Source organism: Rutidosis leptorrhynchoides, chromosome 10, assembly GCF_046630445.1.
Source record: "Rutidosis leptorrhynchoides isolate AG116_Rl617_1_P2 chromosome 10, CSIRO_AGI_Rlap_v1, whole genome shotgun sequence".
Taxonomy (NCBI): Eukaryota; Viridiplantae; Streptophyta; class Magnoliopsida; order Asterales; family Asteraceae; genus Rutidosis; species Rutidosis leptorrhynchoides.
The window spans coordinates 320,197,840-320,213,109 of record NC_092342.1 but is presented as its reverse complement, the minus strand read 5'-3'; the positions used below and the strand labels follow the sequence as shown (position 1 = coordinate 320,213,109).

Sequence of the window (15,270 nt, the reverse complement as noted above, 5' to 3'; positions counted from 1 at the left end):
ATATATCTTCGTTCTCACTAAGTTTGCACTAAAATTTTGTACAATAGAATGCATTAAACAGACTAGAACATTTGTATTGGGGAGGGGCGTGAGTTTGTGTTGTGAGTTGTTTTTTACACTTTTTTGATGACTAATATGTGTGGATTTTTGGTGTGAATTGTTGGTGGTGTGAATTTTTTGCGTGGATTAAGAATATTGTGATGATATGTTCAAATATACTTTAATTAAATAAGTATTAAAGAAGAATAAAAATAATATTTTTAAATTAATATAAAATCAATAAAGACAAAGGAACTCACGTTGCTTCATCCGTTGGATTCCAACGCACCATTACATTTTGTTGCAAACTCACATTTGGGCATTGCATTTTGCCACATAGACTACCAACGCCTATGCATAGCATGCGATACAAATGGTCTTAGCTGTGGTAGTGCATGACAACAAAATAATGATAAACCAATCATCAGTTATACTTTTTATACGTATGTTTGATTAAACTAGATAGTGATAACCCGACTTCAACCGCTGCCCTAAAGGAAACCAATCCGGAGTTAAGCCGGTAAAACTCTCCATTCCCGCAACTTTGCAACGCAATGTGCGAAAGGCGACCTTATGTGGAATTCAAGATCGGAAATAATTTTATGTGCAATGTTTTAATCCATAAGGGTCGAACTTTTAATCTCTAATAAAGAATGTCAGACCACTACACCTACAACTTAGAGCTAACAAACATACAAACATATATCCTGTAGTCATCCATTTGTAGTAAATCCTAATTTGACAAGTCCATATAACACCATCAGAAACAGCCCCCACCAAGGTTCCATTCAGCAAATGACTGCAAATTAAATAAACACGCTCAGTACTGAGTTAATAATTGAGTGGTGTTCATCGTTGTTAATACGCAGACATTTTATATATATTCCTTTTCATCTATCTATATTTTCCTAATTCTTCAAACCCTAATTAATCCATCAACTCTCATTTCAAAATCAAACAGTTATGGATCATATAAACCCTAACAATCAACACGAGCCTCGTCTAAAATGTCCTCGATGTGATTCAATCAACACAAAATTCTGTTACTACAACAATTACAATCTCTCACAGCCACGTCATTACTGTAAACATTGCCGTCGTTACTGGACTAACGGCGGCACTCTCCGTAACATTCCGGTCGGTGGCGCTACTCGTAAAATCACCAAACGCTCTTCTTCTACAAATCAAATTAAAAAAACGCCACCGACGGCGTTGATGACATCATCATCGATATCGCAACCGTCAGCACAACAACCATCACCACCGCAACCGCCGAAAACAGAAGGTTCAGGTGGTTACGGATTTAGTTCGGTGTTAGGGTTTGGATCGAGTAGTATGGGAGCGTTTGGTAATTTGTTAATGGATGGATTGAATTCGTATAATGATAATAATAATCAGGTGATTAAGTCTAATGAGGATGATAATGTACTGATTCGGAATACGGTTGTTGCTGACGATTTATTCAAATTGAATGACGTAAGCGATCATCAGAATCGGAATCGGAATCGGAATGAGAACGACGATGGAGATGGAAATGGACAAGGAGGAGGGGAATGGAATGGAATTGGATGGTCCGATCTTTCAATATTTACGCCTGCTGCAGGTTCGAGCTTTCATTAGGATTTATATTTATATTTAATTTAATATAATATATACTACGTATACGTATATTATTATTATTATTATTATCATATCATACGGAGTAATTAGTAATAGTACGGAGTAGTAGTATTAGTGTAGTACTCCGTATTAAGTATGGTTAGGGTAAGTGTTAATGTTTACATATATTTATGTTTAATTAATTATGAAGATGTTCGAAATATCAAGTTAAAAGTTTTCTTATAGTCTACAAATTTGAAGATGTGCCATGGATTTCAATCATATATGTGGGATCAAAACCCATATATGCTATGTTGTTAGTTTGCATTCAAAGTCAATGTCTATATATTTTCAATTAGTAGTTTATCGGTGTAAGTAGATCGAGTTATCGATTCTTATTTGTAACTCCTCAATTGTAACTTTTTGCATTGTTATCATTCATCATTTTGATGAAGGTAGCAAGCGTTTCTATTATTAATATAATCTTTCTTCGTCGATTAAAAAAAAAATTTAATTATGAGTAATTAACTGTTTATTTTGTGATTTGTTGCGTTTTGTGCTTTTTTCCGTTTTTGTGTTTGTTTATGTTATCTATGGCATTTGTATGTTCTTCGGGTCCTTTCATTTGTTGATGAAAACGTCCCCACATATTATTTTGTTTATTCGAGAAAAAAATATCGATCTTCAACTATGTATTACTCCCCATCGTTTTAGGAGAAAATAATACTTGAATTTTCGAGTGCCTCTAACCGTGAAGGATTTATCATCTTCAATCAACCATTCCCAAGCAGTGGCGAGTTTAGTAAAGGAGTCACAGGTTCCTGTGACACCACTAGTTTTTCGAAATTTATTGTAAAATTTCATTTTTTTCGTATAGGACACCAGTAAATATAATAATGGGACCCCATAAATCCATAAATTTTAAGAGATTATAATTTGATAGTTTAGACCTCTGTTGCAAAACACCCCGTCTCGAGCCGTTGCGACGCCCGTCTCGACGGTTTGGTGACTAACCCGTCCCGTCTCGAAGAAAACCGTCTAATATGACAGTCAACGGTCAAAATTCGGGTCAAAGCTGAAAAAAATCAGGTCAAAGTCGGTCAAAATTCAGAAAAGTCAGAAAATCGGTAAAATCGGTGAAATATATCGTATTTTAGTTTGAAATTTTTGTATTAAATTAACGATGGTAGCAATTATGGGTACAAATTAATCAATTAAAGTTTTTAGCTATAAAATATGTGTACATATATGCATTTTTATATTTATATATTTAAAAGTCAACTTTGGTCAACGTCCGTCTCGACCCCCGTCTCAACCCCGTCTCGAACGTCTTGACCTTTTTAGGACCCGACCGTCTCGACCCCGTCTCACGTCTTTTGCAACCTTGGTTTAGACTAATAAGTATTTGAAATTAGTCTACTTATAATTTTATAGTATGGGTATTGAATATGTTAAATAAATATAAAAACACACCCTTTAGTGGGAACCACACACATATCTATCTCATCATCACTCTACCGGTAATAACAATTATTTGTTAAATACATGTAAGTGGATCATTTGAGTACATTAACTATATATTATCTTATGGAATTATATGTAAATTGTTTTTTTGACACTTCAATGTAAACATTATAAAATACTCCCTCCGTCCTATTTATATTTAGTTGTCCTCAAATAAAATACATATAGTTTAAAAATGTCATAGACGTTATACTTTTTTATTTACTTTTCAGTTTTATCCTTACTTTTTTCTTTTTCTAATTCTATATACATACATTAAGGGCATAGTAGAACTTATTCTTTTATATTTATGGAAATCGACAATTAATTTGGAACATTCTAAAATAAAATATTGAACTATAAATTAGGGACAGAGAGAGTGACATTGATCAACCATACCATCTATTAAATACGGAGTAATTTACAATAACATTGTAGCAAGTAACTTTATTAATTATGTTTCTTGTAAATTACTGTAGTCAATAGCAATTACGGTACCAATTTTATTTTCTTTAAAACATGGGAACTTGAAAGTGGTAACCAAAAAGTTGGAATTAAACGTTCGTGTGATACTCATTGGGGTTCTCACTATGGCTCACTTCTAAATGAGAACCTCGTTGAGGTTCTCATTATGGATGAATTTTCTCGTATGAAACCTCATCAACAAATGTAAAAACTTACCTTTAGTATTTAGTAGATTGAATATATATATATATATATATATATATATATATATATATATATATATATATATATATATATATATATATATATATATTAGCAACAACAACAACAAAACTCAATCTCACATAAATGGGGTATGGGTAGGTAAGATGTACAATCCTTCTCATATCCTAGAATAAAGAGAAGTCGTTTTTTCACTCAGAGTGAAACACCGCAATAATAGAGAAAGTCTTCCCTCTCAATGTTCTATGGATAAAGAGACTGCTTCAGAATGGACCTCCGGCCAATAAGTAGGTTAAGTGTGAGACGCCATGAAATGGATTATCCAATTTTATGATGCTTGTTATAGTAACAATAGTAAAAAATACGAACATATATTTTGTGAGTATTATCTAATTTTATGTTTGTGTTTTGAGCGCGACGCGAACCGACCCGATTTGACCCAACAAATTCATTATTTTATACAAGAAAGTTATCAAATAAAATTTTGAGACCCCATTGGATTTTGATCCTAGAATCGCCACTGTTCCCAAGTGTCCGGATCCTCATTGAGCTGAACGTATGGAATAGTGTTGATCAACGTATCGAGCTGAGAAGATGAGGAAATATGTCTTGACCAATCCCACGTAAAAACTAAATCATTAAAGCGATCTCGAATGGTGCAGTCCGGGTGATTCTCCAATCTGAATAATCCGTTAAAAGTATTCACTAGAGGTGTTGACCTGATCCAAATATCGCACCGAAAATGTACATTATGACTAAGCCTGGCAAACGGGTCAGGTTGGGTCGATTTGGGTAACGGGTCAAAATGGTTTTGGGTTGAAATGGGTCATAGGTCAAACGGGTCAAATTTTTAAACGGGTCAAAATGGGTCAGGGTGGGTCAGTTTGGGTAACGGGTCAAAACGGGTCACAAGTCAATTGGGTCAAATGGGTTACATAGCTTTTTTACATTTATTACATGCTTTTAGTTATTATTATTTAGTATATATACATAAGAAATATTAATATACATAATAGATTATATAACCATGAATGCTTTCATAAATTTTTGACGGATGAAACTTTTAATGCTCGACCCATTTGACCTATTTCTATTATTGATCTTTGAGTATTGATACCCATTAGACCCGTTCCTTCATTTTTTGTATAGGACTCAATAGGTTATAGAGAAACACATTTGAATCTTCTTTTAAGTTTCGATTTACATTGTAAGGCCTAGTTTTTCTCAAAACCCAATTGACCCGGAAGCTTGACCTATTTGAGCCGAATTTGAGTGTTTAGATCTCAATTGCCAGGTATAATTATGACCAATGCCGATACGCCTAAATAACACGTTATGGGAGATTGATCCATCTTTATGAAGAGTGGTAACAGTGGTTGCAATAGAACGCCAAATACCATGGAACTTGCATCCTTTGTCATCGATACCCAAACTATCACCATGAAGTGTTTTATATATATTAGATCATTTTCCATTAGGTGATATAGAAGCTCTCCAATACCATTTGATAAGCACGACTAGATTAAAGGAGTTAAGACCACCAATATCTAGCCGTCCTTTGTTAATGACCGTCTCTAGAGCACGACGAAGAGAAATAATAAATACCAATACTTTCGAAAATGGATTTTAAGAGAGCAAGTCTACCACCAATTGAAACTAACTTCGCAGTCCAAGTAGACAAACGTGATTTTAATTTGTCAATCAAAGAAGTTTAATTTCATACTCTTTTCATATTTGCTCAATAGTGTTAGCCAATAGGCCTAGGGCTTCGGCCAAACCTATCGGCTAACAAATACTGTATCTAAGGAATTTAAATGGAAGAATTCTAGAGGCACAACTCGTCATCAAGGCCAGTTGAGCTACTTTTTAGTTTTTGCCTCAAATAAATTAGATTTGGAATACCAACGAACATTTGCTTCAATGGTATCAAGTTTCATTGTGGAGGAGCCCGCGATTAGTTGCCAAGCAACCCGGGTTCAATTCCTGGGGGAGGAAGGTTTTCTCTCCAATTTCCTGCGATTAGTTGTCAAGCAACCCAGGTCCCGCGATTAGTTGTCAAGCAACCCGGGTAGGAGTTTCCTTCTAGCGTGTGTGGGTACAAATGATGAGGGTCGTTGAAATAAATGATCCGCTGATGCAAATTCGCCGTTAAAAAAAAAAAAAATTAGATTTGGAATGATTAATTTTAAAGCCCGATTCTAAATAAGAAATTTATCCATGATTCAATATATATGCCCAAGATTCGAATTGTACGCGAATTATAAAATTAGTACTCTTTACGTCCCAATTTAATAGTCTCATTTTGACTTTTCAAGTCTTTATTTACGAACTTTGATTTGAATTTTTGTCTGCATTATGTATTATTTAATGAAATTTATTGGAATGTATTGAACTTTAAACGCGTTTGTATTTATATAAATTTTATTAATTAAAATAAAATATAAAAGAAATTAAAATATTTAAGTTAAAGTTGGCACAAAAAAGAAAAAAATTGAAATTTAAAATAACATTAGGTATAAAATAATGGGTTAAAGTCATAAATAGGCTATATACTTTTAGTTTTGTCCCAATGTAGGCTATATACCCCTAAAAATACCAATGTAGGTTATATACTCTTGAAATTTGTATCGATGTACACAAATTTAACAAGTTACCTGCTGAACCGGTAAACTTAATTATTTAACATTTTTTTTTGCATTTTATATGGCTACAAATAGGTCATATACTTTCAGTTTTGTTCCGATGTAGGCTATATACTTTCAGTTTTGTTCCAATGTAGGCTATATACTTTCAGTTTTGTTCCGATGTATCACCAACGTCATTCTCCACGTAGGATGCCACATCATCGTTTAGTTGTTTATCCGGTTAATAAGTTTTATTCGTTCATATTAGTACACTTTATGAAAGTATATAGCCTACATTGGTATTTTTCGGAGTATATAGCCTACATTGGAACAAAAATGAAAGTATATGGCCTATTTATGGCTTTAACCCTAAAATAATTGGAACCGGATATAAAAGACAAACCAAATCTACGTAACATCTTGGAAACTTGGACTGATCACGTCGTCGGCTCCGGAGTATCGCTTTCTTCTAACTTCCACTGTTATTATCTTTTTGTCGTGCCAAAATTACATTACATTTAAATTTTAGTGCTAAATATGTTTAATTTTGTTCCACAATTATAATTTGTTGTCTTTTTTTGGGCCAAAAAAAAAAAAGACAAAAAACAAAAAACAATATATTAAAACTCTGTGAGGAGTAGGCAGATATGTTTAATTTGTTGTCTTTGTGAGTAGGCAGATATGTCATCAAATATCGATTTGCATGAAAAAAACGTATCAACCTAATAAAACTCTTTAAATTGTACAAACTTTTACCAAAAACCCCTTTGGTTGAGCTTACAAGTCAGACAAACAGTGAGAAGAAGATTCTTGATTAATGACAAATTGACAATTCCTTTGAACCTTCGTTTCATCTTTGAATTGATTTTTGAGTTTACTACCTTTCTATTCAATGGTGCGGTCCAATTGTCCATTGTTACTTGGAAAGTCAGTTACAATGACAAACGACCGATAAAAATGGTTTCTATCTAATACTATTCACGTAATTGTATATTCATAACCTATATTTTCAATAACAGTTTAGTAGTTTATAGCATATATGCATAAGGATATGTAAATGTATATGCATATATTTAAGTAAATGCGTATATATTTATACGTATATATATGTATTTCAAATATATCTCTGAATGATAAATTGTAATCAATATCCGATCTACTAATTTTTCCACCATCCATATTCATATCCGCTTATCATCCATACAGATCATCTATATCCATTTAAATGGATCGAATCAGATGTTCGATGAGTTGAACTAATGTCATTGAAGGCTTGACTCTTAAGTCAAAATCATTATGTAATGCTCTAATACACTTAAAAGTAAAAAAAGTGAGTGACCAACAGAAGGAATGATTGTGTAATGTGGGGAGCATGATGAAGAAAACGTCAAGACATGATTTTTCTCTATAAAGTAAGTCATAAGTCGTAACGTTTAGTTATCGCAAATTGCGGTGATGAAACATGAAAGAGTTGGCCCACAGTGATATGATATTATGATATATTATGATGGACCACAATAAGGTGTGTAGGCCTCCCTCCCATTTGCAATCCAACTTGGTTATGAACTTATGATAATGGTTAGGTTGCTAGCATCTTTTGAGTTCGACATGTTTTAAACCAAATCCACTTCTCTCTCACGTCCTTTTCAAATCTTACTTTTATTATTATTATATGTCAACTCTAAAATACTCCCACTTTAACATTTATGCCATTTATTCCCATATGTAATATGATTGTCCCAACATTAACATTTATGCCATTTATTCCCACTTTAACATTTATGCCATTTATTCACAAATGCTTAAAAACCTTCTAAGTTGGTTTTTACTATTAACCTAAAATTACAAATTACAATGTTATTCTAATAGTCAAGTTGATCTTCAATTATATATGATACACACTCATCAAGTTATAAACTAAAGAAATGGTCACAAAGGTGTAGTTTGTTACTCGGTCTAAAAACCTTATTATGTCTTATGTCTACGCGCCCGCAGACATTTTTACTACAGACCATTTGTTTTCCTGAAGACATAAGATAAAGTAATGTCTTATTCCGTCTGCAACTTCGCAGACTTAGAAATATGCTTCTAAGTGATTCAGACATTATTACGTTATTATAGGCCTTTAGGCCACATCTTGTTTACAGACATAGTCCGCAAATCTTCAGACAAAAACATCTCAAAAAACAAACAGCACCTAAATGCTAAAAAAAAAAAAAAAAAAAAAAAAAAAAAAAAAAAAATTCCTAATAGCCACCCATCTGCTCACATTTGTCACACCTATATTTGATATATAAGAACAGCCAAATCTCTTCTGGTTTATATTTCAAATTATAAGCTTGATTAAATAACAAGTTGTTGTATGATGATAAAAAGCCAGCTACTTTTGTAGTAAATTCAGAATGACTGTTTAACTAACCAGAATTTAAGTTCAGGCAACCATTCTATAAGTGACGTAAGTAATCTCTTCATTACGATCCCTTTTGTTGGGGTCAAAGTCATCCTTATCTTTATTGCTCGTTCCAGTCTCAATTGGTCTAAGAATTTTGACAACTTGTCCGCGTCTTAATCCATAATATCTGGCAACCGGATCTGTCGCAAAAATTCGAGGTAGCTGCATAAACCACGCACATTATATGAACACCAACTAAATCTTGCAGGTTCTAACAAAGTACATAAATCACCCATTTTTCCAGTTGTTCAAGATACAATTAGTTTTGTAAGGCTAGATTGGTGATGAGTTTCTTTTAAAGATATGTAAAGTTTTTATATATAAATTTAGGATTTTGCGATTTGTAGCTCTTTTCGATTTTGGTCAACGGTTCCCCAACTAAAGAATTTTCTCTTCAGAAAGGCGTGAGGCAAGGGGATCCCCTCTCCCCTTATCTTTTTATCATGGTAGCCGAAGGTTTGAACCATCTAATTAAATCTGCTGCACTTCATAGCCGATTTTCTGGGATCCAATTGGGCGGAGGGAATTACAGGTCACGCATTTGCAATACGCGGACGACACTATATTTTTTGGTGAATGGGATAGGCGTAATGTGCAAAATCTTACTAAAATTCTTAAGTGCTTTGAATTGACATCGGGACTAAAAATCAATTTTCATAAGAGCTGTGTTTATGGACTCGGGGTCTCAAAAGTTGAAACGGAAAATATGGCGGTCTGGCTTGGGTGCGCAGCAGGTACACTCCCTATTACCTACCTTGGGCTTCCACTTGGATCGTCGATGAAACTCTCGAAGTCATGGGATCCGGTATTTGACAAGTTTGGTAAGAGGCTGGCGGATTGGAAAGCTAGATCCCTCTCGTATGGTGGTAGACTTACATTAATTAAATCGGTATTATCTAGTCTACCTCTATTTCTTTTCGCTTTACATATCCCCGTCTTGTGTTATTGATAAACTTGAGGGGTTGAGACGTCGGTTTTTTTGGGGCGGATCTTCCGAGGTCTCAAAAATGGCATGGGTTAAATGGGATACTTGTCTTAAGCCTCGTGAATTTGGTGGGTTAGATATTGCCCCTCTTGCGTTTAAAAATCGTGCCTTACTTGCAAAATGGTGGTGGCGGTTTAAACATGAGAATGACTCACTTTGGGTGTCTATTATTAAAAATATTTACGGGGAGGACGGGGGCCTTAACACTTCTTTTTCTCCCCCTTCCTCACGAGCTTCTTCTACTTGGGCGGGTATCCTTAAGGTGGGTAAAAATATCTTTAATGCAAACTCCGCTTTCGCTAATTCTTTCAAAAAAAGAGTCGTAGATGGGTCTAGTACATGTTTTTGGGATGAATTATGGCTTGGGGAAATGGTTCTTAAAGACAAATTTAATAGGCTTTATAGACTAGACACAAATAAATTTGCCACAATTCTTGACCGGGCGAGATGGGAGGGCGGGAACTTTCATGCCACGTGGTGTTGGTCCCGCGATATCTCGGGGAGATTGGCCGGGGACCTCACCACTCTTACTAATCTTTTATCTAGTTTTGTCCCGTGTAGCTCAGGTAAAGAAGAATGGTCATGGTCTTGGAGTAAGGATGGCTCGTTTTCGGTTCACAAGCTTACGGATATTCTGGTCCGGAGCAGCCCTGACATCGCAACCGTGAGCATAAAGTCGCTCCGCAACAAACTGGTCCCCCTCAAAGTTGAGTTGTTTATTTGGCGTACTCGACACAAAAGGTTACATACAAGAGTTGAACTTGACAAGAGAGGTATGGACTTGGGTACGGTACGTTGTCCGGTTTGTGACAATGGTTTGGAATCAGTAGAGCACTCCATCATCTTATGCACTTTCGCTTTTGACATTTGAAATCGTGTCTATGATTGGTGGAAGCTCGGCCCTTTTACAAACTTGGGTATAAATGAATCTTTTCTTGGAAATGGATATAACTTCACCTCCGACTTGGGAAAACTGTTGTGGCAAGCTACGGAATGGGTTACGGGATACATGATTTGGAAAAGTAGGAACGCTTTCACTTTCACTAAGATAAAACCGACATGCGCAATGGTATTCAAAGACATCCAACTTAAATGCTTCGAATGGATCTCTAATAGGATCAAAGGCACCAATATTGAATGGGATGTCTGGCTTGCAAATCCACGAGGTTATGATTCGCTAGCTTTATCGTCTAGGAGATCCGGGATAGGTTAATTAATTGTTCTCCACGCAGGTTTTTTGCCCCACTCCTGGAGTAGTCGTTTTGGTCAAGAGAATTTGAGGTGGATCAGGGGGCTTTGTCGTTGAATTGCCAACACTGTGCTCTGTCCCCACTCCAGCTTGTTTAGTTAATTCTTCTCAAGTCCAATCTCGACCTTAATGATAATGAACGGATTACGGCGTTTTCCTGCACACTTGTGGAGTCTTACTATCTCGGTTATATATTTGTCGTTTTGTTTTCCTAGATGTAGTTCCGTTTTTGTAAGCGTGACATTATTGTAATTATTTCGTGTTGATATATATAATACATACTTCCTTTGCCGTTAAAAAAAAAAAAAAAAAATATATATATATATATATCTTTATATAACATATGTATGCATATATTGATAATAAATTGAGTTGGTTGGGAGAAGTTATATATAGGGGTTTGTGGTAATTTTATAGGGGAGTGATTCTTACAAACCAACTGTTGATCCATACACACCTTTTATCATAGCATTAATTACAATTATACCCCTAGTGAACTTACATAAAGCATAAATAAGGGTATAATAGTAAGTTAGTGTGTATGGACTAAAAAGAGTGAGGATCACCTCCCAATCTTAAAGGTACAAAGAACTTATGCATGTTGGAATTCCTTATACATAGCTATGTATAGATGTTTCCATAAATAAATTTATATTAAAAAATTTTAAACTAGTGAGAATGATATGTTTGACCGTGATAGTCAAAGGCATATTTCTTCTTTACTGGAGCTAAAAAGTGTAATATCAACATATGTGATAGCTGACCTGTGCTTCTTTGATTTTGTATTTACGGATCAATGCTGCCTTTTCCTCATTTGTAAGTGGGATATGGTCAGGAACAAGATCATGATATCGGATGTTTAGTAGCAACTCGGCTTCCTGTATAAACCAAGTAATTATCAACCAAAAGCAGTCATTAATTATAACATTAAGTGGTTTAAAATACATGCATACCTATATGCGAGAGCAATTTCAACACATATACTTATGTTTGATCTTAATGGGTCAAAAAGGGGAAGAAATTAAAAAGTAAATGGGCGGAATGAGTTGCCAAAATAGCATACCAATATAGATTTTTGATTATTATAAATTTGATACTCTGCTTTTAATAATATCACGGTTGAAAAAGGCGCAACAAGGGGTCGAGACGGTCGGGACCTTAAAGGGTCGAGATGGACATCGAACAACGTTGTCTTTTAAACATATAAATATTTATATACATATTTTTAAAGCCGGAAACTTTCCTTGACTAATATGTACCTATAATAGCTATCACCATTAATTTATTAATAAATTAAACTAAAATACAACAAATTTGACTGATTTGACCGACTTTCTGACTTTTGACCGGCTTTTCCCGAGTCTTGACCCAATTGTTGACCGATAGTCATCAATTTGTACTTGTGTACTTTTGACCGGGACGATCAATATGGTGACGTGACGGGCTAGTCACGAAACCGCCCACGAGACGGGGTTGTTTGCAACCATGAATAATATGTTTTTTCAGGGCAAAAATTGTAACGGGTCAACCTGACCCATTATCCAACTGCCCGACTGCATATCACATGAAGGGAAAAGCATAAACCGTCACCTGAAAGATGTCCACTTGGAACCTTCCTGCAATCTCATTCTGGGATGCCTTAGCACTAGGAGTCAAACCTTGTCGAACCACTATAATTGCTCGCCGTATGTTCTCTTGTTCCATACGTATAACATAATTCTTAATTACGCCCACACCAATCTTCAGTTTATCAGGAAAGAAAACATATATCTGATTCCCAATAAATAAAAAAAAAAAAAAAAAGACAATCAGTACAACCAATAGTTTAATATTAAACGTATAAACTCAAAAACCGTACAATACAAATTTACACTAAACTAAAGGGAAAAACGTTCGCCTGATCAGTATTGTTCGGTTTAGACTTAAGAAAAGTAAGATCTTCTCTTCTAATGGTCCCATTATACTTGTTAATAAACTCCTTTTTCGTCATATTTATCTCCAAATCTTCAACCTCGTAGCCACGGTCTTTCAGCATCTCCAAACATGTTTTACGCACGCGATGCAACTTCGTGATCTCCGCATCCGGTAACGACATTATCTTACCTCTCTTTTGAAGTATTACACACCAAAACAATTTTCTGAACTAGAAAACAAAAAGGGGAAACAGCATGATTCAACCTTTAATTTTTACTAATTTAAAAGTATATGCAAGGTAATCTAACAGGTTCTCAACAGTTAGTAGGTAAACTAACAGGTTTTCAATAATTAACAAATAATAACCCTAAATCATGAAACTGAAGCCCTAGATTCCATAAGATTAACGAAAATTAAAAATAATAAGTTTTTCTACATTATAAATGCGCCAAATGTTAAAATTAACAAATGTTCAGTGGTTAGTAACCTAAAATATTAGCTAACTAAAGTAGAATAACTGTAATTAAGATTGGGATAAAATAAATAAGAAACAATGAAATGTAAGACGATACAATTTTTATCTATACATATTCTGAAAACCTGATTGAATTGACGGTTGCGTATACGGTAACGGTGATGGACGGAGGCTCGCCGGAAGCACTGGTTTTGAAGGCGAACACCGGGCAGAAACCTTAAACCCTTACTTTAGATTGGGCCTTTATATTACTGGATTTTGCATCTGTTTTAATAAATAACTACGGCCCATGTTTTTAGAAGTTTCTCTAAGCCCACTGCCCATATGGTATTTATTTGAAACACATTACATTTAAATTTAAACATTATTATTATTATTATTATTATTATTATTTAAAACCCATGGATATGGATATTTCATTTTATTACTGCTCTAGTTATTGAGTCGACAGCAAACGTCGATTTATTGACGACTTGATTGACTCTTAAAGCCTAAATTAAATTTCATGTAGGATTTAAAACTCATGAAAATTTGATTTTACCATTTTCATGGCCTCTAAATGTTATTTTATTTTTTTAAATTTATTTTCAACTTATTGGCCGGAGTTTCACTCGGAAGCAATCTCTTCATCCGTCGAATAGAGAGGGATGACTTTCTCTACTTTTGATTGTGTTTTTATTTTGGATGGAGAAATGACTTGTTTTTATTCTCGGATAGGGAAAAGATTGTCTACATCTCACCTCCCCCATACCCCACTTATATGAGATTGTTGTTGTTGTTGTTGTTGTTGTTGTTGTTGTTGTTGTTGTTGTTGTTGTTGTTGTTGTAGTATTGTTTGTTATTAATGCTATTGTTATTGTAATTGTTATAATTGTTATTGCTATCCTTTTTTTCTATATGCTTATGGGACCGTCAAAGCTCTTTCTAGAAGCAAGCAATCTCTTTACTTTAGCTGAAAGATACATATATCCAAGGTAAAAATCGCTATTTAGGAAGTAATTGGTTAGGATTTTGGAATGAGTAATTGAAAATTCGAAGATTAATTGCTGATTAATTGGATTGTATTTTTTATACGTTTAAATAATAAATTTTAAAATTATATGTATAAATATAGATATAGATAAAACAATAAACAGAAATATAAACTTTAACATAATTGTCTAAAATCTTTTATTTTGTTCAAATCTCTAAAAATTATAGTTTAAATTCATGTTAAAATGTTGAACGTTTTTTTTACTTTAATTGATTTTAATCAACACATCTAATTTTGACCCATTAACCGACGTTGACCGATTAATTAAACAAAATTTAGAAAATCAGAATGAACTTCTCTTAAAAAGATCAATCGGGAGTAATCGGGATTTTTTGCAAAAGTGAGTATATCTACTTTGGTGATGTGCAGCAATGACAGTATGACACCACTAATTATGTACAATTTTTTTTTCTTTTTTTTTTTTTTTTTTTTTTTTTTTTGTAAAGTAACAATAAATATGTTTATGACACCACACGACACCATATGTTTTTTGGATTTGTGGTTTATAGTAGCATGGGCTATTAAGATTCGATAGTATGAGATGTATTTGAGGTTTGATTCTAGATTGTTGTTAGTGTGATCACACTAAGATAATCTATTTACTTCAAATGGTAAGTCACATTCATTTTCTAGTCACTAGTCAATTTAAATTCATGTTGTATGTAAACATTCATTAAACTGAAGTACTGAACGCATGCAAAATACATCAC

At 34.1% G+C, this 15,270-nt stretch overlaps 2 protein-coding genes across 3 annotated transcripts; one reads left to right on the top strand and one right to left on the bottom strand.

Annotated features, from left to right (window-relative positions):
- Positions 1 to 780: 780 nt before the first annotated feature.
- Positions 781 to 1,803, top strand: LOC139873535 (dof zinc finger protein DOF5.8-like). Its single transcript, XM_071861459.1, has one exon. It carries the CDS (start codon positions 1,003 to 1,005, stop codon positions 1,657 to 1,659), a length of 657 nt encoding a protein of 218 aa, XP_071717560.1. The 5' UTR covers positions 781 to 1,002; the 3' UTR covers positions 1,660 to 1,803.
- A 6,879-nt stretch (positions 1,804 to 8,682) lies between these two features.
- On the bottom strand, positions 8,683 to 13,791 carry LOC139873412 (DNA-directed RNA polymerases II and IV subunit 5A-like). 2 transcript variants are annotated; one of them, XM_071861343.1, is made up of 5 exons: positions 13,653 to 13,791; positions 13,036 to 13,276; positions 12,729 to 12,908; positions 11,903 to 12,016; positions 8,683 to 9,066 (listed from the first exon to the last, which is right to left on the bottom strand). In XM_071861343.1, the coding sequence occupies exons 2-5, from the start codon at positions 13,231 to 13,233 to the stop codon at positions 8,884 to 8,886; spliced, it is 675 nt and encodes a 224-aa protein (XP_071717444.1). In that variant the 5' UTR covers positions 13,234 to 13,276; positions 13,653 to 13,791; the 3' UTR covers positions 8,683 to 8,883. The 2 variants fall into 2 exon arrangements, with proteins under 2 accessions (XP_071717444.1, XP_071717443.1); XM_071861342.1 differs by having other exon boundaries at positions 13,036 to 13,281; positions 13,653 to 13,790.
- Between the last annotated feature and the right edge of the window lie 1,479 nt (positions 13,792 to 15,270).